General features: G+C 41.0%; 1 protein-coding gene across 4 annotated transcripts in view; it reads left to right on the top strand.

The window, feature by feature from the left end:
- Atosa (atos homolog A) overlaps positions 1-26,142 on the top strand; it is a 74,434-nt gene that overhangs the window by 23,225 nt on the left and 25,067 nt on the right. Inside the window, exon 1 of one of the 4 annotated variants that reach the window (XR_012909990.1) lies at positions 1,702-1,881. The exons of 2 other annotated variants lie outside the window; for them this stretch is intronic. Coding sequence is in view for 1 of the 2 variants with exons in the window: in XM_075965256.1 (XP_075821371.1) it covers positions 1,845-1,881 (37 nt within the window). In the remaining variant the exon portion in view is untranslated. Of the gene's footprint in view, positions 1-1,701; positions 1,882-26,142 lie in introns of those variants that run through there. One more of the 4 variants, XM_075965256.1, reaches the window with a different exon arrangement.

Raw genomic sequence — 26,142 nt, 5'->3', positions numbered from 1 at the left:
GGGAATAAAATTAAATTATGTGGGATTAAGTTGGCGTGGTGCTGGGTTAGCAGTCGTGACATGCAATGTGGTACTGCCATCTGAAGAGCATGCAGTATGGTGGAGGAAACCCCGTAAAGTGGCCACTTGTCAGCAGCAGTATACTAGGTCCAGTACTTAGGGGTCCTGAGGCTAGTCTTGAACCAGGGAAGTTTTTAGTGACTTAGTACTTCTCTCTCTTACTGTGAGTCAATAGAAGATTCATGTTTTGAATTATTTGGTCTGACTTTAAAACTCTGCCTTCTCTACAGTAGCATTCCTTGAGTTACCTGCATCAAGTCACAGGCTCATTCTGTGTTCTCAGCATACCCCTACCCAGTCCCTCAGGAGAGTTGGGAGCCCTCCTGCTGCCTGGTAGAGCAGCCAGCAGTAGGGTTAGAGTTAACTCTGGGTGTGTTTACTTGTGTGTTACAAACCCCCCGGATCTAGACGCTTCCTTGGGGTGGTAATCCTGTGGATTCTGGGGCTGTTATGAAACTGCCATGCTGTTTGTGGCTTCTCGTGTAAAAATAGCCCTGTGGTGCTCACCCGGCGCTTAGTGGCCAGTATTTCCATCGTCCTGTACTCCCCCCACCTAGGACACTTGAGGTAAACAAAGCTCCCAGTAACAAGCAGATTGCTGTGGCTGCTCTACAGATCTCTCAGAGCTGCCACCAAGAACTCATAAAGGTTCCACTGCTTTAGCATTCAGAGCTCTATGCCCTGCTCGATGAGACAGATGTTCAGAAAAGCATTTCTGAAATAGAAACGTTTGTGATCCTTCCTGTTTGTCCTTAATACCAGAGTTGAGTCTCCCAGGCTCTTACAGGGGCTTGGGGTGTGACTTAGCCACACAGAGATTGCCTGGAGAGCACAAGGCCCTAGGTTCAATAACCACTGCCACTAAAAAAATTAAAATCCAAGCTGGGGAGTTGTTTTTTGCTGTTGATGTTCATGGAGACAATATGGGCTAGTATACATGAAATCTGAAAAATATCAATACCTTCCCGTGTCCAGGTAATTCTGAGATAAAAGTAAATGAATTTAGATTATGTGCCTTGCTTCATGTAACAAGAGACCTTATGCTGGAATTCCTACATTGTAAGATCTCAGTAAGCATCTTGTGACTTTTCCCTTTTGACTCTTACTCTGCGACCTGCTAACCTTGTAAGGCACTGGGATTTGTGAGGTCAGACAGACAGACCCTGCCTGCCAGTTGAGTACCTCTCTGCTGGTGTCTTTCTAGGAGTTTGCTGATAGGAGGTAGATACTGAAGGTCGATGCTGCCTTCACATGGTTACTATTTCTGTCTTTACATGTTGTTTGAGGGTTTTGCTTGAGTGAGAACATGATTTACTTGAAGTGGGAGGTAATAAATGTTTCCCCTCCCTTCCCTGCTTTGTCCTTGGTTTCACGGACAACAGTAACGATCAATTTTATCTTACACACTTCTGGTCTTTTAAGAGCAATTAGAAGTACACGTGTTAGGGCCCCGTGCTGGTCATTGTCAGTTCACTGTTCTTCCCTTTCAAGTTGCCTAAACACAGCTGAGTTCTTAAGAGGAGCAAAGAAAACATGACAGTGCTGCCAAGTAGACAGGAAGCCCTGTGAGCTAGCAAGCCGACCCAGGAGTGAGGTTGAGCACAGCCCGCATCCAATCAGCTGAGTGCACTGTTGCTATGTGCGCCCTACTCTGCCTTTGTGAGGAGCCTGCACCGGGAAGTGCTGCGCTCCGCTCTGCTCCGCTCCCGTGCTTTCTACCACTGCCGACAGCTGGATCCCTCAGTGGCTGACAGTGTAGCAACTGACAGCTGGAGGCTTCCAGGATGGTTTTCAGTGGGAACAAAGGGCTCCGAAGACAAGGTGTGTAATGAGGTGTTTTCAGTGGCTTTGTTGTCAAGCGTCCAGTTTGGGGTGGTTGTTGATTGTACGACTGCTTTATGTGGATTTTTAATAAACAGGTCCAGGGATATGATTGGACTTTGAGAGTCATGGGACATAGGGAATTGTTCTTTGCTGCAGATAGCCTGTTTTCTTTGAACTGCATTGCCTGAATGATTATTAAAATGCTAATCTGAACAATGAGTGGGAAGAAAAGAAACCAGATACATACAGTGTGCTCACTTTAATGAGGAAAAATGTGATAGAAATGAGAACATGGAAGAGGGAGCACAGTTAGCCAGAAGTCCTGGCTACGTGCACAGAATGCATTTTAAAACAAAAGCTGCCAAGGAATGTTTGGAAAATCTGTTATGTATGTTTAGTTGAATTAATTATTTCTGAGTGAGATCAAAACTGTCAGGGATTAGTTTAGTGGTTTTTGACAGGAAGGGATCCATACTGCCCATCCATATGCACTTATGAAAAATGCTCTCCAGAATTAAGCAGGCTTTTAATTTCTAGGGCTCTTGACCAGTTTTGTGCAGTTCAGATAGGATACGATGATGTAATTCACCACAAAATCAGTTAAATGTCTATCTAGAAAATAGAGCAAGAGATTTTGAAGCCAACCTACAAATGTTTATTTACAATAGTATTTTAAGACTAAAGTTAGTCTCCTAAGTATAATTCTACACCTGGTGAGCTAATTGCAAGTATTAAAAAAATTATTAATTAAACAACACTGATTTAGTAATTGAATAGGTTATAAGGTACGGTTTGTTTGAGGTCTGAAAATGCTGGCCTATATAATGAGGGGTTTTGGTTGTTTCCTTCCTTTTTTTTCTTTTTCTCCCTCCTCCCCTTTTTTTGTGTGCACGTGACACAGGGTTTCTCTGTAGCCCTGGCTGTCCTTGGAACTCACTCTGTAGACCAGAATGGCTTCGAACTCAGAGATCCTTATGCCTCTGCCTCCTGAGAGCTGAGCTGAGATTAAAGGCATGTGCCACCACTCCCTGGCTTCAGTTTTTTAATTAAATACTGTAAATCAGAATTTATATAATTGATACAGGTGATGATTGATTCTTTAGCTAATTAAAGTAAAACAGAACAAATTAGCTTGTTTCCTATTTATGAACATTGTTGACCCGTAACTAGTACAGGCTTTGGTTGTGGTTTTGCTTTTATTTTGTGGTACCAGGGATCAGATTCAGGCCTTGTCCATACTAAGCAAGCACTGTGTCTCTGAGCTACCTTGTCAACCATCACATTTTCTTTTATGTGGTTGTGTAAGTCATTCCTTTTCAATTCACTTTGAGACTTGTGCCTGAACTTTTTAATCTTTATAAACATTCTTTGGAATAGGATTGTTTTCTGTTCTTTTCAAAAAGTCCTTGTAATTAGAAAGTCATAGCAACCAATGTCAGCATTTTTGATAAGTGAGGAAAAGATGTTTCTTTCCTTTGTAAACAACTTAAAATATGTTCGTGCTTTTGTGTCCTTTGTTACTTATTTTTAACAATCCATTTATTTGTGTCAGGGTTAAATCTTGCTGGGTCTGGTGGCACACTCCAGTAATCCCAGCCCTTGAAAAGCTGAGGCAAGAGGATCACAAATTAGAGGCCAGCCTGGGCTACAGAGCCAGACCCTGTGTTTAAAAAAGAAGAAAATGACCACGTGGAGTCAATCTGCTGTCTTCTCTTTTTGAACTCATTCTCATCAACTGCTAATTTTATTGTCTAAGTTACATAATCACAACCCAGAGCTTTACTTAAAATGTTTTGCTCTCCAGTTCCCTTTGGTTTACTTCATAAGAACTAATTGAACTCTAGGTGCAGGCTGTTTTCATATGCTATGAAGGATGGGAGAACACAGAGCTGCAGACAGAGCTGAGCACACTCACTGGTCACACAGGCTTTGCTGTATCCAGCAGGGATATTCCTGGCAGAGCCTTCCTCTGTGTCCTTGCTGAGCATCTGAAGATGTTTTCTGTATGAGAGCACTGGGAATCCTGTTGGCTGTCAGAATCTTGGGATGATGGACAGCTATAAACCAGTGATTAGAGTAGCGGTGCTATCTAGTTTAACTCCTGGTTTATTGATGGTAGAAATTCCCCTGCCTTCTGCATCAGATCTGTAAATTGACTATATGCCTTTGCACTTTGCTTTATTGAAGCAAATGCTATTCTATTTATCAGGTACAGTGATGTAGAATTTGCCTGTATGTTTTGAACTCCGTAAGCTGTGTTATGTAAATACATCTCATTTCCTAGTCCTAAATTCTGCCCTGTATTGGAAGGAGGAATGTTGTAGGTGGTGCTGGGGCTTAGGCCAAGTGGGCAAACTAGGTAAGTGTGCTGCCACTGAGCCTCTTCTCCAGCGAGGTTCCTAACTAAGCTCTGCTGTTTAAACTTTTGGGACCAGAATGAGTACCAGTCTGGCAGCAGTGGCTTTTCAGTCTAGGCCTGTGAAATCATTGCTACTGTAGGTGTCACCATAGATGTTTGCTTTCTTGTCCTGTAAGTGTCCCCCTAAATGCTGCATGAAAGAACCTTGAGCTTTCCCCTGCAGAAACTCCCTGCTTGTCTGTAGCCTGAGTATAGGAAAGATTAGTTTACATAGTCAGCTAGGTGGGGCAGATGGATCATAACTTTTCTTTCTTTTGGTCAGCTATTTTATTCCCTCTTCTTCCCCTCCCTTTTCTTTCTCTCTCTCTGTCTCTCTCTCTGTCTCTCTCTCTCTCTCTCTCTCTCTCTGCTTTATCCATTTGTTTTCTTTGAGACAGTGTCTCATATCCAGTTGGATGAACTCTTGAGCTCAGGTGACCATCCTGCCTCAGCCTCCCCTAATAAGGACTAGCCTCCAGCATGGCAGCTCCCAGGCTGTTGCTGGGCAATTTCACACATCATTGTGCTGGTATATAGACTTGATGCTTTTGTAAGAACAGAGTGTGTCTTATTTTAGCCTTCAGATGTCACTGTGGAAAGTCAAAGACTGGTGATGGGAAAATCTACCTGTTAGTGATATTAATTGGGTCTGGTTATATAATCCTTTGTGCCAAGACTGTTACGAAACTGGCAGCAAAGGACTGTTGGCAGGGAAGCTGGAATTATTACCTTCTTGTTCTTATTCAGAGATTCTGAGCCATCAGAGGAAATAATGGTGCACATTGGGACAATAAAATTACAAAGTACAGGAACTAGTCAAGATAGCATGTAAAAAATAACCAGTCAGACCTCAGATTTGCTAGAGTTTCCTGTGTGGTACAAGAGGGAACTGAGGCAGCTGGTTATACATGCCCCATCTCCAACTTGTATTGTTAAGTATACTTGGCATTAAGATTGAGGTTGGAAACTGGGCATTGTGGGCCAAGCCTGGAACCTCTGTTAGCCGAAGCAGGAGGATTGTGAATTCAACCCCAGCCTGGGACACACAGTGAGACAGTGTCTCAAATAGTGATAACAATAATACTAATGATTTGGCCTGTTTTCCTGTGGAGACTTGGGATCTGAGTTGTGCCTTGGAGGACCATGGACCCTGGCTCTTCTTCAGTGTAGTGATTTCAGGGTGTGTTGAGGTCTCAATGAAAAAATGTACAGAAGTACCCAGGTTAATGACCCAGTTAAACACTCAGTGAAGGCTGACGCAAATCCCCAAATGTGAATGTGTTAAATTTTCTCGGTATTATGTAGATTTTAAGTTGAAGTTTTTAAGACTTTGTCCCAAGATTCACATTTATAGATACACATTTCTCAATTTTTGTGAGCTGTGTCAAGCTATGTAAAGAGACATGAGGATTGACTCAGAAAAGGGAGTCAGAGAGGATGGCTGTCAGACAGCAGCTAACTGCAGACGGTGGGCCTAGAGAGTGAGGGAAGCCAGGGAAGGAAAAGAAAGACTGTGTTCAGAGCAGTCTTCTGTGGGCTGGGCTGGGCTGGGCTGGGCACGCCCCACCCTGCTAATGCCCAACTGCTCTGACCTCTGAGTCAAGTCTCTTGGTAGTAACTTGTTTCTCCCTGGGGTTCGCCAGCAGGAACTTAGCAGGGCAACCTTATCATTGCTACCATTGCCAGCTGTCTAGGAGCCAGGAAGTGGATCTCACAAATGAGATGAATAAGAATTGTCCCAGAGTGCAAAAATTTCCAGAATAGAATTTCGGTTATTATGAAGCTACACTTTGAAAACTCAAATTTCAAAGTGAAAATTTTCAGAAAACACTCTTTTAAAAGGTCACTTTAATTCATTCACAAAGTTTCTAATGATCGCAGTATTTTCGCTGTTTTGAGTTATGATAATTTTATTGTGTTATGAGCAAGATTTAGTCCGGATCCCATCCTGACTTTTATGCTTTCTTTTAATACTAAGGTTTGTGTGTTTATGTTTATGTGTGTGTGTGAGGGTCATACCAAGGGCCTCATATTTGCAAGGCAAACACTCCCCCACTGAGCTGCACCCAGCCCTAGTTCTGAGATGATTTGGTCCCCACATAAACATCAGTTAGTCTTTACACCTGCTGAAGACCACGTAGTTAGTTGAGGGCTAAAAAGCAAGCAAATTAAAAAAGGCAGCTGATGCCTCTTATCAGACCCCATCTTCTTGCTGTCAGCCAGTACGGGTGGTTCTGCTAGTATGCTGTCTGGATCAGGCCCAGGGATTATTTTGCATTTAATAAAAAAAGTAACACAGCCTTTAAGAGTTTGGGGCAGTAGAATTACCAAAAGTTCAAAGCTAGCCTAAGCTATATTGTTAGTACCAGGCCTTCTAGGGCTTCTTAACAAGACCCCATCTTAAAGAACAAAATGAAACAATAGAAGTGAGGCATGAGCGATATACAGTTATAATCTTAGCACCTGGAGGTAGAGACAGGAGTTGAAAGTTCTTTTTTTAAATTTTATTTATTATGTATGCAATATTCTGTCTGTGTGTGTGTCTGCAGATCAGAAGAGGGTACCAAACCTCATTACAGATGGTTGTGAGCCACCATGTGGTTGCTGGGAATTGAACTCATGACCTTTGGAAGAGCAGGCAATGCTCTTAACCACTGAGCCATCTCTCCAGCCCGAAAGTCATCTTTGTCTACATAGTGAATTCATGATCAGCCTGAATGACATGAGACTCTTGTCTTCAAAAACTGAAACAAAGCTGAGGAAGATGTTTCAGAGAGTAAAGCCATTGCCACTCAAATATTGACACCTGAGTCTTAGTTCTCAGAACCTGTGGAAAGCTGGGCATAGTAATGCATGTATACAACCCTTGTGATAAGAGGTAGATTCTTGAACCAGCTAGCAAGGCCTATGCAGCAGTAACAGACAACAAAAGGGAAACTTGGGAGCTGAGATTGACACCTGAAGTTGACTTCTGACCTCCACGTGCATGCTATGGTGTGGTACTCCTACACTTACACAAAGGTACACACATGTGCACATACACATACATACATGTACATCATATACACATATGCACACAGACACAAAATTCAGGCTTAAGACAGACGGAGTAAAGATTTCAGGACATGCACGTGAGAAAAACGTTAGGTTTTGAACACTTGCGTGGATTTTGGAGCCTCAAAGGAGATGGTGACGTGTACCAGAGTGTATCCTTTAAACGACTGCTTTTGAAGGTTGTCCTGATGAAGCCAGTGTCTGCACTGACTTCTGCATTCTGAATGGGCTGTGGCACAGAGCCAGGCACAGAAAGACCAGTCTGGAACTCACTCTGAGCCACAGGCTGGAATTTCTGGACACCCGAAGCTACCTGAACTCTGCACACATGGTCCTGTTCTAGAAATGGAGGTCCACTGACTGTCAGCTTCCTCCATCTTTGTTTAAGACAGTCCAGCTGAGCTGCCACTGCTTTGTCTGGCAATTAGAAGCATGTCTGTATCCCATTATCTTTTTTTATTTCCCTAGGAGTTTTAGGTTTCACACATATAAACACACACTCAGTGGAAAATGTGAATGAATGCTGAGAGCGCTAAGGAGTGAAGGGGCACACATGTGGCGGAGGGATGAATGTTGAAAGGACTGAGTGTGTTTTGGGGACCAGCCTGTGTTGTAACCATATTCCCATGAGGTAAAATGCAAGACTAAATTAGGTTAGGCTTAAGGATAATTTTGGAAAGTTATGTGCCAGTTATCAGGGATTAGTAAGGCTGGAACAAAACAAAACAGCACAAGAATAGTAGATGGTTACCTTTTTAGCACAGACTATTCTCTGAGCACTCAGCTAAATCTAGAGCATGTGGTTCTGAACGGGGGGCACTGGCTTTCTACTGTGACAGTGTTCTCTCAGCAACTGCCTCCAAGTGCTTTCTGCGTGGGCTGTGGAATAATAATACCAGACAGTGCAGATGTTTCCACAAAGGACAGTGGAAAGGATACCTTCTCCTTGAGGCATTTCATTCTGAAAGAGCAATGTCTTAAGGCTGATGCTTTTCAAGGAACACAGAGAAGTGATGTGAAGTGGGCTTAGGCAAGGAAAACGGCAGTGAACCAGAGCTGCGTGGCCCCCAGTGCAGACATCTCGGACATGGATGAAAGCATAGTTCTGCAGCCCAAATTATAAGGAGGCAAAACTGTATCCTCTAGGATACCAGTGGAATCCCTGAGAGTGGCAGCTTCCTCTGATGAATCTAGGTCCCTCTGTTTCACTATTAACTCTCACCATATCACAAATGAGACCCCCTTTCCATCCTTGCAGATGGCACTCTCCTTGAAGGTGTAATGGAGTCTTGCTCCACCCCTCCCTTGGAGGTTGTGATGGTGTCCTGTTCAACCCTCCTGGAACTGGCTCTGTAGACCAGGCTGGCCTCAAACTCACAGAGATCCGCCTGCCTCTGCCTCCGCAATGCTGGGATAAAGGAGTGTGCCACCACTGCTTGGCATTGTTTCTGCTTTCTGAAGAGCTGAGTTTTGCTGATAGTTTTTCACACCTAAACATTAAGTTCCTTGTTTCCACTCTAATCTTCGAGCTAATTCTTCAGATTGAGTTCAGAAGGCTTTTCTAGAGACTTGGTTACCACCAATTCCTTATGTAAGCATTCAGTAGATTGTATAATGTTTATTTGCAGTCCTGTAAAAGATTGTCCAGGCCTAGGAATTTCTCTCTCATCACTTGTTTTTTTTATGGATTTGGATACCTTTGACTCTTGTGTTAGAGACTTCATGAGTGATTGCCCAAGGCAGTTTGCTTATTTTAAAAATAAATGCTCTTTTTCCCCATTTAAGGGCATCTATATTGATAGATTAGAAAGTAGTTGGCTATTAAACTACGAAGATCGTAAGGATAATGAAAATCATTATATGGGAAGGCAAATGAGAAACTTTTTATCACTTAAATCAGAAAGAAGCTGAAAATAAGAAAACAAACCTAGAACCAACACTGAGTATTCATTCAAGAACCTGTTCCTGCTGAACACATCTCAGCCAGCAAGTGGGATCAGCAGGTAAAGGGCTTGTGGTACAACCCTAAAAACCCAAGTTTAATGTCCAGAACCCAAGTAAAAAGTGGAAGGAGAAAACTTAACTCCATAAGGTCATCCTCTGTGTGATTCACATGCACATGTACTCAGGCACATTTATACACACATGTACACACACATACATCATGTACACGCACACTCACATACACAGCTTATTAGCCTTCTTTCCATGGAGTTTCAACTAAAGAAGTGTTTTATTCATGCTGAGTTTTAAGCACACTGCAGTGGGGTCTTCCAAAGACGGAGCTGCAGAAGAGGATATAGGCTTCAGATGATGGGGGGACCCAAAGAAGGTTAGTAGTGTTCATGAGCTGAAATGGAGATCTTCTAATTGTTTTATACCTACCCTTCCCCTTTTCAGGCAGATCTCACTATATAGTCCAAACTACCCTTAAGCTAGTCATCCTTCTGTCTCACCTTCCAAAGTACTAGGATTATAGGTGAGAGCCACCACACCCAGTCCATAGCATATTTTTTGACGTGTAGAATATGTTGAATTTTCCCTTCAAAAAATTATGTTAGGAAATATAAAGGAAACATCTGCTTGCACCTTTTAAACCCAGCTTGATTGGAGGCTGGAGAGATGGCTCAGTGGTTAAGAGCACTGGCTGCTCTTCCAGAGGTCCTAGCACCCACATGGCAGCTCTCAACTATTGGTAACCCCAGTTCCAGGAGATCTGACACTTCCACAGCAATACACATAAAGTAAATAAGTTAAACCCAGCTTGATCCCCTCTACCTGCTGTGAGAGCTTGACTGTAGAGTTCCCAGTGGGTGTCTTAAGAGGCTCTCACAAATGGTGAGATCTAAGCCCCCATGGCTTCTACAAGGTGATTGTTGTTTTGATCTCTAGCTATAGTTATAGGGACCAGTAATAAGTTCAAGTGGTATCTCAAGGAAAGCAGGACAAGGGTGCTGAAGAATGGGTGTGCTCTTCAGATGCACAAGAAGATGAATTACTGTCTGGAATACCCAGGTCTCCATGGTGTAGCTCCTGAGACCTTCAGGAGGTGGTACTAGAAATGAGCAGTTCAGTGACTGAGGTGACTGACTGAGTGAAGGAGAATGAGGTGCATGTCCTGGGGCTTGCTGGTGCACACATTTGATCCCAGCACTCCAGAGGCAGAGGCAGGCAGATAGATCCCAGTCTGAAGCCAACCTGATCTACACGGAGAATTCCAGGCCAGCCAGGGATACACAGATCCTGTCTCAAAACAAAACACTAAGTAAATAAAAGAATAGGTTGGGGTTTGGATTTTTCGCCCCATGCCCCGTTACTGGGCTTCCAGCATCCAGCTGTCCTGGAAATGTCCATGGGTCAGAGATAAGGAATTGCTGGAAATAGAACAATCAGACTATAAAACACATGGCAAACTGGGGACAAAGATGGAAATGAAGTGTATATCATTCTTAGGTTTCAAGTCTCAAAATGCAGCTGTGGTTGGGACAAGGCTTCCATCCAGCTAGCACCCCTGTGATTATTTTTAGTTTGTTGTGGTAGGATAGACTTAGGGTCAACCTGTGCCTGTGGCCAAGGTGGTATTACAAACAACAGATGGAATGGTGCTGCTGACTGCAAGGAATGAAACTGAAAGACACCCGTTCAGTTTCACACACCTTTATTGTCAGTGTGGGCTGAGGGGCAGAGGGTTTGACCTTCGCTAGGGCCTGGAGGCTCCTGGGTCTGACAAGTGGCTCTGGAGCAGCATTTCCTGAGCTGTTCTGTGACCTGAAAACAGGATGGGAAATGCTGCTTTTATTCGGCTTCTGCTTTTGGTTTTTGGTTGTTTGTTTAGCTTTTGTTGTTGCTTGGTTGTCTTGTGGTTTTTTTTTTTTTTGAGAGATCTATGAATTTCAAGATATGGTACAACTACAAATACTGACCTAAAGATGTGTTTCTTGGCTGTCAGAATTTAGGAAGAAGCCAGGTAAGGTGTCACACTTTGTCCCAGCACACTTTGTCCCAGCACTTTGAAGATGGTGGCGGAAGGATGGGGGAGTTCGAAGGTCATCATCAGCCACACAGCCAGTTTAAGACCAGTTTAGGTGATGTGAGACTCTATCAAAAAATATTTTCTTTCCGGTGGTGGTACACGCCTTTAATCCCAGCACTTGGGAGGCAGAGGCAGGCGGATCTCTGGGAGTTCGAGGCCAGCCTGGTCTACAAGAGCTAGTTCCGGGACAGGCAACAAAGCTACAGAGAAACCCTGTCTCGAAAAACGAAAAAAAAATTAATTTAGGGAGAAAGAGCCAAGTATGGAAGTGGAATGTGGACTTTAAGCATATTGGCACACTATCTTCAAGATAAATTTGGGGCTAATGAGCAGCAAATAACTGCTTAATTATAAAACTGTGCACATTTGATTAGCTGGCCTCAAACCAGTTTAGTCTGGCCCTAGGAAATAGTCTGTGCTTGGCTGCCTGAAGCTGATGATAATGACCACTGCGATCCAATAAAACATTAATTAAAAGTGTTGCTGTGGTATTAAATCCCACAGCTTGATCATTGTATTTAGCAAAGGATCCCATCTCTGTCCTTTGCCACTCTAAAGGGAAACTAGGGTGCTTGGAATGGCATTTGAAGATGAAAGCTGAAGAAAGTATGGCTTCTGTTCTTACCAACCTGATAATAAGGTGATACTTTTTAAAAAAGAAGCTGATAGTTAAGCTAAAATGTTGCATCCTAAATGATTGATCTCTGTAGTGGTGTATAAGAGGGATGAGTGAATCCCTCGAGGAAGGGAATGGCCAGTAGATGGCACATTCTGACTCAGGTAGTCAATCACTGGAGGAAGCTAGGGTTCCTCTTTCCAAATGCTGCTGTAATGTCTCATCTTCTTTTAGAAAACCTGTTGTTTTTAAAATTTTATTTTATGTGTAGGGGTAGTTTGCCTGCATGCGTGCACCACATGTGCCTGGTGCTGATTAAGCCAGAAGAGGGCCTTGTATCCCTGGAACTTCAAACAGTTGTGAGGCGCCATGTGGGTGCTGTGGATTGAACCTGGGTCATCTGAAAGAACAGTCAGTGCTTTTAACCGCAGAACCATCTCCCAGTCCCAGAAAACTTTCTTCCACACTTCTGACCGTGTCTCCATTGTTTTCCATCTTGTGGAGCACGGGTCTCGTGACTTTGGGGGGAGGGATGTGGGGAAGCAGAAGGACCCCGCAGTAATGCTGTGCTGAAGCTTCTGGTTACTGCCAACCTCAAGCCTGTCTGTGCTTTTACTGAGGGATGGCAGATGTCCAGAGCAGAGACAGGCCAGCCCATCATGATTTTGCCTCCTAGCATCTATTCTTTTCATTTATGAAATTATGATGAAAGTGAAATTTAAAACACCTCACTTTTTTCTTTCTGTCTTTTTTCTGTTTGTTTGTTTCTGTTTGTTTTTCGAGACAGGGTTTCTCTGTAGCTTTGGAGCCTGTCCTGGAACTAGCTCTGGTAGACCAGGCTGGCCTTGAACTCACAGAGATCTGCTTCCCAAGTGCTGGGATTAAAGGCGTTTGCCACTGTCTAGCCTAATACTTCTTTTTGTAGTCCTGTACTTTTGCTTAGGAAGCAAAATAGTAACATCTTTAGTATATAGACTCTTAATCCTGAAAATTTGCAAGCTTGGCCCATTAGCTCTAGCTTCTTATTGGCTAACTCTTATATTAATTTAACCCATTTCTGTTTATCTGTATATCACCACATGGCTATGGCTTATTGGGTAAAGTTCACAGCGTCTATCTGTCTATTTCCAGCAGCTCCATGCCTCTCTCTGATTCCACCCTTCTTTCTCCCAGCATACAGTCTAGCTTTCCCTGCCTAGTTCTGTTCTTCCCTGCCACAGGCTCAAAGCAGTTCTTTATTCATTAACCAATAAAAGCGACACAGAGATCGAAGGACCTCCCATACCACTAAATGGTGACAGCAGTGTGATTTATGTACCTCCAATATTTCTAGCCACTTTTTAGCCACATAAACGCAAATGATTTTGTATGCCTTATAACTCCTAAAACCAGAAAGAGTACCATCCCGTATTTATGTCATCAGCTTCCTCTGTCCCTGCAGAGCAGTGGCTGTGCATCTGTAGAGATAATGATGCTGGCGGTAGCATAGTTTGCTGTGTAGGAATGTACTTGTGTTGACATTGCTTTTGAAGCAGTTTTGTCATTTGGGTGCTAGAGAAAGGACCCAGGGCCTTGTGCATGCTGAGCACATGTTGTGTTTCTGAACCACACTCCAGCCTTGCTTATTCAGCTGCACATTGTAGGAAATAAGGGCATATTCTAGGTACTTCCGTTAGTGTTGGGGCACTGTGTAGATATGTAAGGCTCAACAATCCTAGATGCTCAAACATTAGAAATAGTAATGTAGACTTGATCAGCAGTGTTGTTTTTTAAATATGGTGCCTCATTTAAATCAAAGTTTCAGATGAATGAGTAATTTTGTAGTACAAGTATATCCTGTATTGAAGTTCAAATGTAGTTGGGCAAGTTTTATTTTTGTCAAATTGAGCAACCATAATTAGAATATTATATAAAGTAAATGGCCTCTCCATTGCTCCTGAGTTTAGGATGTTATTTTGTTATTATAAATAATGAAGTAGAGCAAATGCACACATGTTGCATGCATTTTCAAAATGAAGGATCATGGTTTGTACTTTGCTTTTCCACTTTCTCCCCTGGATCTGTCTCAGCAGCATGTCATGTTCATGTCAGAATCACATTTAGTGTAGATGGGACAGGAAAATCTTGTTTCCTTGTCTTTACTGCTAGTGAAATATTTTCAGTGGTGTAAAGTTGATGTCCTTTGTAAAAAAAAAAAAATGCATTTAGGATCAACCCAGTACAAAGTCCTTGAGCCTTGGAGACTGCAGCCGAACCAGCTCTGATAGGGTTGTTAAAGACAGAAAATTAGTAAGTAGTGTGGTCTGCATTCACTTCTGTGGGGCTTTGTTGACTGGAGACCCGAGTACTGAAATGGGACCGAGATGTGCTGTTGGAGGCATTTTCTGTGTATTTTGAAGGAGCTTACATAACCTGTCTAGACTTCCTCTGGAACTTCTTTATTTTTATTTTATTTTATTTATTTACTTATTTTGGTTTTTCGAGACAGGGTTTCTCTGTAGTTTTGGAGCCTGTCCTAGAACTTGCTCTTGTAAACCAGGACAGAGATCTGCCTGCCTCTGCCTCCCAAGTGCTGGGATTAGAGGCGTGCACCACCATCGTGAATTTTTTTTAACTTCTTTAATGTTTTATCAGGGAGAATTAATAAATAAAAGGAAGTTGGCTTGCTTTTAGGAACTGTCTCATTTCATCTCAGCAGCTATAACAAAATGCACTAAACTAAGTAATTTATGACAAAGAGAAATGTGTTGCTTACAGTTCTGGATGCTGGGAAGTCCAAAGATCTAGGCACCAGCAGATTTAGGTCTGTAAAAGGCTCACCTCTGCTTCAGAGACAAGCCTTCCTGTTATATCCTTAAGTAAAGGGACAAACAGGCTCCTTTGGGTGCTCCCAGAGCCCCAACTCTGACTACCATCATTTTGGGTGCTAGTTTCAATGAAGACTTTCAGAGGACACAAACATTCAGGGTATTTTAAGAAATCTGTCATGTGTTTAGGAAGGCAAAGTACAACTTTTATTGACGTCAAGGTAAAAAGGAGGGAATGTCTTAAATGTTTTATAAAAATTTGAAGACATTCTCATAACTTAAAAAATGAGATTAGAACCTACTCAGTATCTTTCAGGCTTCTCAAAACTGCCTAAGGATAAAAACATTAAATTGAAATGGCTTGCATAAGTTATTTTTAATTACAATGTAGAAAAATAACTCAGTAAAAAAATTATTCTCATACATAGCCCTCATAAAATATAAAACCAAAGATTTCAGCATTTTAATATGCTTTAATTGAAATAGAATTATATTGCCCCGCTCTCCACTAACCCTTCCCCACCACCGCTCTGGAATCTCTCTCACATCCCCTTCTCAACTTGATTTTGTTACATATGTGTGCGTGTGCACAAATATATAGAAATTCAACCTGCTGAGTCCATGTGTGTGCGTGTGCACAAATATATAGAAATTCAACCTGCTGAGTCCATGTGTGTGTGTGTGCGTGGTTTCAAGGCTGATCACTTTGCAGTGGACAACCCATCAAGGGGCTCATTCTCCCTCTTCCAGCAGTTGTTAGTTGCCTGTAGCTTTTAAAATGTCTAATGGCGGATCCTATGGAATTTCCCCCCTTCTGCAGTAACATGTTTACTGATAACTGCCGTTGTCCTTGTCCTCTTTATGCAGTCGTTTGTAGGAGAGGCTGTTTCACAGCAGACTTCTTGGTATCCTGGCTCTTACAAATTTTCTGTTCCCTCTTCTTTAATGTTCCTTGAGCCATAGATGCAGAAGCCATGATGGAGTATACCCACTGGGGCTGGGCTCACTATGAACTGTTGATTTCTGCATTGTGTACAGTCTTGGTTTTCTGTAATGGTTTCAGCTTGGTAGAAAGAGAGGCTTCTTTGGTAACTAAACTTAATAAGGAACAATGGCTCTCACACAAAGAGAGTTCTTATGGGTCATGGGTCTGGAACTAGGCTTGTAGGTTTGCAGATGCTGAAGGGCCAGAAGAGGTGACCCTTTAACAGTTTTAAAGCCAATCAAATTACAGAACCAATACACTATGTCATTGTGACATGTTACAGTTATAAAGTTACTGATATATGAGCTCAGTCGTTGGTTCAGTGTTAGGGGCCAGGTCTTTCAGAGTTGGTAGTATTTGTGATGCTGTGTATCTTGATATTTGCTTAGAGCAATGTCAACTCTTAGTCTTCCAAGCCACCATGACACCTTGCACATGTCACAACCTGTATTTTAATTACCTCTGTCCATGGAGCTGTTGGAATCATGCAGTTAGAGCAGTGTATCTATAAATGCTGATCAGTGAGTTGCTTTATGGCACTGATAAGACTCAGGATAGGTTTATCAGGATAGCTTTGTGTTAGTTTTTAAATGATTCATTGATATAAATCACTTTGAAATAAGTCATATTGATTTGAAGAGAAAGACCTTGTCAGTTCCCCAGCAAGTCAAATGCTCCAGTTTGAGAAATATCTTGTAGCAGTGCTTTCTCCTTGGGGCCAGTAGCTCACAAACAATGGCATGAAGATTTATTAGTAGTATGAAAGGTCATTCTTAGCTTAAACTTGTTCCTAACTAATTCTTTTTTTTAAATATTTATTTATTTATTATGTATACAATATTCTTTCTACATGTATGCCTGCAGGCCAGAAGAGGGCACCAGATCTCATTACAGATGGTTGTGAGCCACCATGTGGTTGCTGGGAATTGAACTCAGGACCTTTGGAAGAGCAGGCAATGCTCTTAACCTCTGAGCCATCTCTCCAGCCCCCTAACTAATTCTTATAATTTAATTAATCCATATTGTTTAATCTGCATTCTTCTGCATGGCTCATTACCTCGTCTCCTTTTTGCTGATCCTCCTTCCTCTGCATCTTTCTAGTGACTGCCTTTCTTTTTCCTAGAATTCTCTCTTTGCCTGGAAATCCCATCTCCTGCCTAGCTATTGACCGTTCAACTCTTTATTACACAAATCACCGCAATACATCTTCACACAGTATACCCCTTTTTTGTCTAAATAAAAAGGAAAGGTTTTAACTCTAATACATTTAAAACTATATGCAATAAGAACAATTGTCAAATAAGAATTACATTTGCAATATTCAGTTCATTTGTATGTAGAAAATTTAGAGAAACTTCTGTTATCTATCCTTGCTTGGTGAGTCCAAAGTTTTATACCTAATTTATTTTCTATTATAACTAAGAAAAAACTGTATTATATCTGGTCTCTAAGTCTATCAGAGACCCAAGATGTATAGAATATTACCTGAGTAAACAGAAAGTACAGAGCAAGTAACTTCCAAAATTAAATGACAGAATCAGCTGGCCATCTGAACAGAGGAACCCAAAATTCCTCTGCAATATTGGGGTATCCATCTTCGGCCTACAAGCCTAGATATATGATAGACTTTTCTATGAAGTAGGAATTTTTGAAGGACTGTTCTACCTTTTCTTGACAAAGTTTGTCAGTTGCCTTCTTTGGTATCCTGCTTGTCTAATTTGAACAACATTGTCAATAATCACGGCAAGTGCAGTTTCTTGCACAATGGCTAACTTTGCCACAATGAAGGCAATCTCCATCTGGATGTTCTTCAATGCCAATCGCCCTTTTTTGAAGTAAATTTATGTTGCCAGGAGTAGACATGTCTCACTTTCATAGAAAGCCTTATGTTATTAAAACATCTCAAATTCCATATTCTGTACGTCTCTGAAGTGTTTGAAGATCACTTAGCTATCTAAAGTATATCAGTTTAACCGTGAAAATGTGACTAACAACTAACCTGTATTTCTTAATTATATATTTTTAAATTAACTGCATAGGTAAAATACCTAAACAAGAGTAGAAATATATATACAAATATATGTTTTATTATATATTATAACAAAATATTATATTATATATAATTATAACAAAAATAACCTTAAATTTGTATCAATGTAAAAAACCATACCAGTGTTAAATATTTGAGATTTATAGTTGCTTTTTAGTTTAACATAGATTCAGTAATCTACCCTTCTAGCCTATCATTTCTATATCCTCCTTTTTTTTCCAGAATGAAGTCCCTGAATCTAATCTCCTTTGCTCAGCTTTCTATCTGACTGTGACCAACAACAGCTTGTAACCAACCCCTTAAATGATTATAAACATCCATAATCCATTGAATAACCAAAAGTCACCCACTCCACCTTTGGGAATGTGGGTATCATGTTCTCTAGACTGCTTTCTGTTGTTGTCTGTGGGTGAAGGCATCTTTAGGGACCTGAGATAATTGGGATAATGGTCAAATCCTTGGAAAGTTGGCTCTATTATTTTTTGTTTAGTCTCTGTGATCAGAAAGTGTAGAGCTCATCTGAAGTTGTAACTGGAGTAGTCTGTGAGGATGGACCATCTCAGCTAACAACTGTTCTGGATGCAGAATTTTGAGGGAACCGCAACAGAGGCATTTTGAAAGGCTGGATCACCAAGGCTACTTGATTTCATTGGCGTTTGGTCATTTTCTTCTAAAACCCACAGACTTTTAGTGGTAAAATACATATCTGTATTAACACAAGTATGGAATGTGCAGTGTATAATATACAAGCCAGCTAAAGATGATTTTCTTGTTTTATGTTTGGGCAGGTAAAAGGCACCTGTCAACTTTATATGTTCATTTGGACTGTATAACCAGATCTCTATCCATGCCCTATGAAAGTATAGCATGTAATTCTAATTTTTGAATAGCCAACAAGGTTTATCATGTCTCAGAGCTGTTTCTATGCTGAGGAATCAGCTGTCTTGTAGTCTTTCTTGCTTTTTCTTCATGTTTGTAGCCAAGATTTTCAGGTCTCTTCCATCAATCTGATCTTCATTAATTTTGAAGAAATTCATAGCTTGTTTCCTATAGAAACAAAAGTAAAATCTCTTCCCCAATGCAGCATATTTTCTGACTTGCATTCAGAAGTTAAGACATTATTAAAATCTATAGGTTGGTTTAATTTAGCGGTTTCCATAATCCAGAGTCTCTCAGAAGCTGTTTGTTGTTTTTTGCTCATTAGTATTTAAAAAATTTAAAGTCAACAAAGCATCATACAGGATCCAGACACCCTATGTGTTCTGTTCCTATGTCGAGGAATCAGCATATATATCACCTATATTGTATTTTTGGTGGTTTCTTGCTTGTTTGTTTGCTTGCTTGCTTGTTTTTCTTCATGTTTATAGCCAAGATTTTCAGGAGGTCTCCCCCAATAAGATCTGACCTTTATTACTTTAGAAGGAATCTATCTTTATTGTTGGACTGTCTTTGTTGGACTAACCCACAAATAATGACCCAGAAACTTATTATTAATTTTTAAAGTTTTACTTTAGCTTAAACTTTTCCCAACTAATAATTAACCCATATTCTTTTAATCTACATTCTGCCATGTGACTCAGATATGTCTTCTTACTTAGTACAGCATATGCAACTTGCTCTAAGTCTGCTAGTGAAATTGTATATCTAGATTCCTTCTCACAATTTCTCTCTGCCTTCAAGTCCTACCTATATCTCCTACATAACTACTGATTGTTCATCTTTTTATTACACCAATCACAGCAGTACATCTTCACAGTGTACAAATATCCCACAACCATACCCATTCCTCACTTATGTGTTATTGGTTGATCTGTGCAGTTTGTGACTACAGCTGACACAAGACTCTTGCATACAAATGGTGCTCCCATTATGACATAACTCTTTCTGCCCCCTCTGAGTCTTCCTTGCTTAGTGCTCACTCTCTTCTTATTACCTGGTTTCAAAGTTCTGTTAAGAGCCGGGAGGCTGGCAGAGGCCAGCAAATATGAATTCAAATGCAGCCTGGTATACAGAGTGAGTTCCAGGATATCCAAGGCTGCACAGAAACTCTGTCTCAAAAACAAACAAACAAATAAAAAGAGCAGGGAGTCCGTCAGGGTTGAAGAGATATCCCAGTAGTTGAGTACTTGATTCTCTTTCAGAGGACTGACGTTTGGTTCCTAGCACCCATGTGGGGAAGTTCATAATGACCTATATCTTACATTCCAGGAGACATGATGCCCTCTTCTGGCCTTCGTGGACACCACACTCACACATGCACACACACACACACACACACACACACACACACACACACAAAAGTTAAAAAAAATAAGAACAGGAGTTCTGAATCGCTAAACATTATCCGCAGTGGCTGCACTTTGAAATTTCCTAGGAATCCTTTCTTAAAGATACAGTGCTTGAAAAACAGATATAATGCTTGGTCTTAAGTGGAGTCCTAGTATTATTTTGTAATTGTGTTTTTGTTTGGGTTCTCAGAATTAGATGCGGGGCCTTGCATATGAATCATAAACTATGCCACTGAGCTACATTTCCAGCCACTATTTTTGTTTTTCAAAGATTTCCAGTTTGTTCCATGTGTAGTTAAAACTCAAAACACAAAATTTCAAACTTTTGAAGTTACCTCTTAAATCTCATTAAGATAAGAATCATGTTACATAATAGCATTTATACCATAAGCATGTTCAGGCAATGCGCTTTACCTTTGAAGTGAACGATGCTATAAGCTATATATTGTCTCCATCTTTCTCAGAAAAATAAGCTTTAAATAGATAAAATCTATTTTCTTAGCTTACATAGCTCAAAGTACAGTCAAGACTCAGGCTGTTTGTTAACATGATCATAACCATGATGTCATAATTTGTCATCATTCTTGGTGACAACCAATATTAACCAGTAGAGTTTGCTTACTTTTGTTTTGGCCAGTCATGTTATATGGCATGTAAACAAGAATCGGATAAATGCCATCACTTTATGTTTCTACACTTGGTTGGTTTTTAACAGGCGTACATCTTCCACTTGCTAAATGAATACTTGATGGGACATAATAGTTCAATTGGCAGGCTTTTTTTTCTTAAATGGAAAATAATAAATAGTTGTGTGGTAGTTTGAATGTATTTGGCACCCATAATCTCATAGGGAGTGGCACTATTAGGAAGTGTGGCTTCATTGGATTGGATATGACCTTGTTGCAGAAAGTGTGTCCGTAGGGGCAGGTTATGAGGTGCTCAGGATACCACCCAGTGTCTCAGTTGACTTCCTGTTGCCTCTAAGATGTAGGACTCTCAACTACATCTCCCTATATGCTGCCATGCTTCCCACCATGATGATAATGGACCATACCTCCGAAACTGTAAGCGAGCTACCCCAATTAAATATTTTCTTTATAAGAGTCGCTGTGGTCAAGGTGTCTCTTCACAGCAATAAAAAACCTAACTAAAACAAGTTGTGTATCTTAAAATTAATGACATTACAGATTTGATGAAGTAACAACTGTAATTGTACATAAAAGACTTAAATTTAATGGCCACTTCTTGAAGGTGGACAATGTGACCAGGGCTTGACAAATATGTTTTAGATTCATTTTTATCTTTAATTATATGTATATGTGTGGGTTTGAATGTGACTTTGTATGTGTGAGCATAGGTGCCTGTCAAGGCAGGTGGTATGGAATCCCAGGAACTGGGGTAGTTGAGCTAGCCAACATGGTTGTTGGGAATAGAACTTCAATGTTTTAAAAGAGCAGATCACACTCTAATCCGGTGACCCATCTCTAGTATGCCACTGATATCTTTACATTTTATTGTATTAATATTGTGAGATTAAATGAGATATAATGTGTACCATGGTGTCCAGCATCCAGAAGGCACCTAAGAGTGAGTTGCTATGGCCTTGTAGCAGTGTTAGAGCTAACAGCGCAGTAAATCCACAATTAGTGCAGAGAACAGTGCACAGGGCTCTGCAGTGTCAGTGAAAGACATTGGCTGTTCCCACAGCTCTGTACTGCAGGCAAGTCCTTTAGCAAGCAGAAATCTGACTGATGCTGTTGGTGTTTCTTCGACTGCTGCATTTGTAGAATGCCGAATGGGTGTGCTGTAGAATGGAGTGCTGCTCATTAAAGACTCTTGTTCTGACATTTTTCCAAAATACAGAAATGTAATACCCATTATTACAATAGTCCATGGAATTTTATCCAAGAAATTTGGTATCAGAGGTTATACAAAAAGAAAACCTATTCACAATAGACTTGGAGAATGCAAGTTGTTTTAGCAAGGCCCTTCCCTGGTTGCTTAACAGCTCTTTGCTTGCAATACAAGTCTAGTAACAAGTATTAAATATGCAATCCTTTCTTCTCTCGTACTAGCAAACCTTTTTTAGTTTAGTTTGTTGTTGTTTTGTTTTGTTTTGTTTTGTCTTGAGACAGGGTTTCTCTGTGTAACAGCCCTTGCTGACCCGGAACTCACTTTGTAGACCAGGATGGCCTTGAACTCACAGAGATCTACCTGCCTCTGCCTCCCAAGTGCTGGGATTAAAGGCATTCACCACCACTGCCCAATATATATCTTTTCTGGTTTTAGATGCTGAAGACCTTGGTAAATACTGTCTGTTTAGATTTACCAGGCACTGAAATGCTGTAAGTTCTTAACTAGGATTAGACATGCAGCTCTGTGGTAGAGCACTTAATTTACAGTCCTACAAAAAAATGAAGAAAAGAAAGAAAGCTGAACATGATGCATAGCTGTAATCTTGGCCTTCAGGATGCAGAGGCAGGAGAATTCAAAGCCAGCTTGGGATACATAACCAGTTCCAAGCCAGCCTTGGGTGTATAATGAGTCTCTGTCTCAATACAAAAGATACAAACTAGCTGGGCAGTGTGAAATAATGGATGCCATTTCTATGAGGATTCTGTTTCGCATGGTGTATATCAAATGGAGGTAACTTTATAAACAAACCTTCTTGACCAAATAAATGATGTATGTGAAAAATATTCAACTAGTTATATATTTAGTTGTGAAGTATGTAACACTGTTGCCAAGGTCAGAAATAAAATGTTCACTATTGCTACTTGCTTGTGTTGTCTAAGTGGCCATTGTAATATGGCATGAAAAACAAGTTAAAACACAAAGACTGGAAAGAGAGAAGCAAAACTCATTTGCACTAATTATGGTTGATTACTTAGAATATTCTGAATACACAATACATGAACAACCTGGTACCCTGGTGACTAGCCTTAGTAACAGTACTGTATGCCTGTATTTAGTGGTTTTAGTCTTCTATTTAGTTGCTGTCTTCTCTCTCTCTCTCTCTCTCTCTCTCTCTCTCTCTCTCTCCCTCTTTCTCTCTTTCTCTCTCCCCCCCCCCCCCCCGTCTCCCCTTCCTTCTCTTCCTTCCTTTTTTTTGAGACATAGTTTCTCTGTATAACAATCACTTTATAGACCAGGCTGGCCTCAGACTTACAGAGATACACCTGCTTCTGCCTCCCAAGTGCTGGGATTAAAGGCGTGTGCCACCACTGCCCAGATAGACTGTTTCTTAACAGAAACTTGGACATTAAAAAGTAAATAGTGGCCACCATTGTGGAAATTTGATCCAACATAATCATTTATCCTGTACAGAGATGTCTGTTGAGGAAGTTAGGAATGGATGGAATGGAAGGAGGAGTAGATGTAGAGATCCCATCCAGGGAACTGTTGTAGTTACCCTGGAAGAGATTACAGCCATAGAGTGGGAAAGAAAACCAGCTAGAGAGGCTCCTTGAGTGTGTGCAGTGTTAGAACGTAGAGCAAATGTAGAAAGAAGAATAGGTGTGGGGCTGGGAGGATAGGAACAGGACAGGGTGGCAGATGATCTGGACTCAATGGATTCATTGTAGCTGTTTTTCTTGTCCCTCTGTTTGTCTTTATGGTTTCTTTGTTCTCTCTATCTTCATCTTAATTTCATTATGTATCCTACCACAGAGCAGATTCTTCTTCATTTAAGTGAGACCACTTCAATGTGTGGCATACCCATTTCTAATCATTATAATAACTATACAGTAGTTGGATAGTTAACTATAATTAAAGTAACAGGGAGTCAAGGTAATTGTCTTAGTTTTGTACTATTATGACAATAATCTTAGGCATCATAATTTAAAAAACCGTTACATTTATTGTGTGTTTGAATTCATGTGAATGTGTATGCAGATGCATGGGTATACTCATATCACAGCACATGTATGGAAGTCTCAGGACAGCTGTGGAAACCATCTCTCTCTTTCTACCATGTGGGTCCCAAGGAAACAGAATATTGAGCTTGCCAGCAAGAACCTATAGTTACTGAATCATCTCAATAACCCTCAAAATTCAGAACTTTAAAAGAACATACATTTAGCTTAGCACAGGGGTGTGTACACACCTTAGTTTCAGCTATGTGAGAGCCTGAGGCAAGAGAATTGTAATGACAAAATAATGAGACCCTGTTGGAGTAGACAGGGGACAGATTTACTTCCTGCAGGTTTGAGACTAAGAAGTTGAAGACTGAGGAACTACTTTAACTAGCAAGAGCCTTTGCGCTGTGTCTACACATCCACAATGTTTGTGTGCTGGAACAAGTACCTGTATGTCCTTTGGAATCCAAAGGACAAGCTGGGGTGTCCATGTTCCTCAAGTCCTGTCTTTTTGTTTTGTTTTGTGACAAGCTCTCTCACTGGCCCAGAACTTAACAAGTAGGGTAGCCAGCAAGCCCCAAAGATTTGTCTATCTCTCTGCCTTCCTGGCAGAAAAATTGCAAGCACATGACACCACAATGGGCCTTTAAAAAATGACTCTGGGTGTCTTCCCTGCATGTATGTCTGTGTATGATGTTTATGCCTGGTACCCATAGAAGTCAGGAAAAAACATAAGATCCTGGAACTAGAATTAGAGATTATTGTGAGCCAACATGTAGGTGCTAAGGATTTAACCTAGGTTCTCTGGAAGAGCAGTCAGTGCTCATAGCCACTGAGCCTTGTCTCCCAATGGACATTTTTTTTAAGTTTGTTTTTATTTTTTTATATTTCATGTACATGTTTGTCTGTGTATGTTTGTGCACATAAATGCAGTGTCCACAGAACCCAGAAGAGGACCCCAGCTCTCCTGGGCCTGATCCCAGCGTTGGGGAAAGTATCATTTCAGCTTGCTCATTCACTCCATTAGCTCAGCTTACAACTGATTGTGCCATGGGTTGCACTATCACATTGTAAGAATCCAGGTTCAAAATTAACTTAACCTTTATTGCATAGAGTTAATGTTTAAAATGTTTAAAATATTGTTTGTCTGGAGCCCACACAAGAGGGTCAATGAGACGGCACAGCAGGTAAAGGCACTTGCCAAACAAGCCTGAGTACGTGCCCAGAACCACAGTAACGTGGTAGGGGGAGAGACTGACTCCAGAAAATGCCCTCTGATCTCCACACATGTAGTGTGGGACACACAAGCTTGCACTTGGATGTGCGCGCAGGCACACACACACACACACACACACACACACACACACACACACACACAGGAGGAGGAGGAGATTTTTTTTAATGGAAAAAGGGTGCATAACAGCCTTAGTTGGGGGATGCTGAAAATTGTGTACCACATCAGGATCTGGAAAAGCTAGGTAAGTGTGATATTTTCTTGGTGTCTGTAACTTCAGCTAACCCACCTGCATCTCCAGTTGAGAAGTGGAGACAGCGGACCCCCAGACCAGCTGACTAGCTACAATCCCTCAGTGGTGAGCTCCAGATTCAACCAGAGGCCTACCTCAGAGAAAATGGAGAACAGTCGAGGAAGACACCAGACAACAATCTCTGTCCTTCACATGCACCCTCACACACATACAAAGATACAAAAATTAAATAAAGGGAAAGCTGAATTAAAGAAGTTGGATATGGGACTAGGAAGGTGGCTCCGTAGTTCAGAGGACCAGAGTTCAGTTCCCAGCACCCATGTTGGGCCACTCACCTGTAGCTCCAGCTCCAGTGGAGCCAACTTCCTCTTCTGGGTTCTGAAGGTACCAGCACTCACCTGCACATTTCCACATGCAGATACACACATATGTACTTAATTTCCAAATCAAATCTTTAAAGAAAAAGTCTGAAACAAAAGCCAAGTTAATCCATGATAAGTTTGTTACTGGCATTTCTTATAATCAATTTATTGAAGATTTAAATTTTTTTACATTTTTAAAGAAAACACTAGTTTTGTGTGTATACACGGAGTGTGTATGGACGTGTGTGTGTGCATATATATGATGTGCATGGGAAGGGTAGAACACAACTGTGAGTGGTTGGTTCTTTGTTTCACATTTCC

This window comes from Microtus pennsylvanicus, chromosome 3 (genome assembly GCF_037038515.1).
Source record: "Microtus pennsylvanicus isolate mMicPen1 chromosome 3, mMicPen1.hap1, whole genome shotgun sequence".
In the NCBI taxonomy this organism is placed as follows: Eukaryota; Metazoa; Chordata; class Mammalia; order Rodentia; family Cricetidae; genus Microtus; species Microtus pennsylvanicus.
This window is presented reverse-complemented; position numbering and strand designations above follow the sequence as displayed.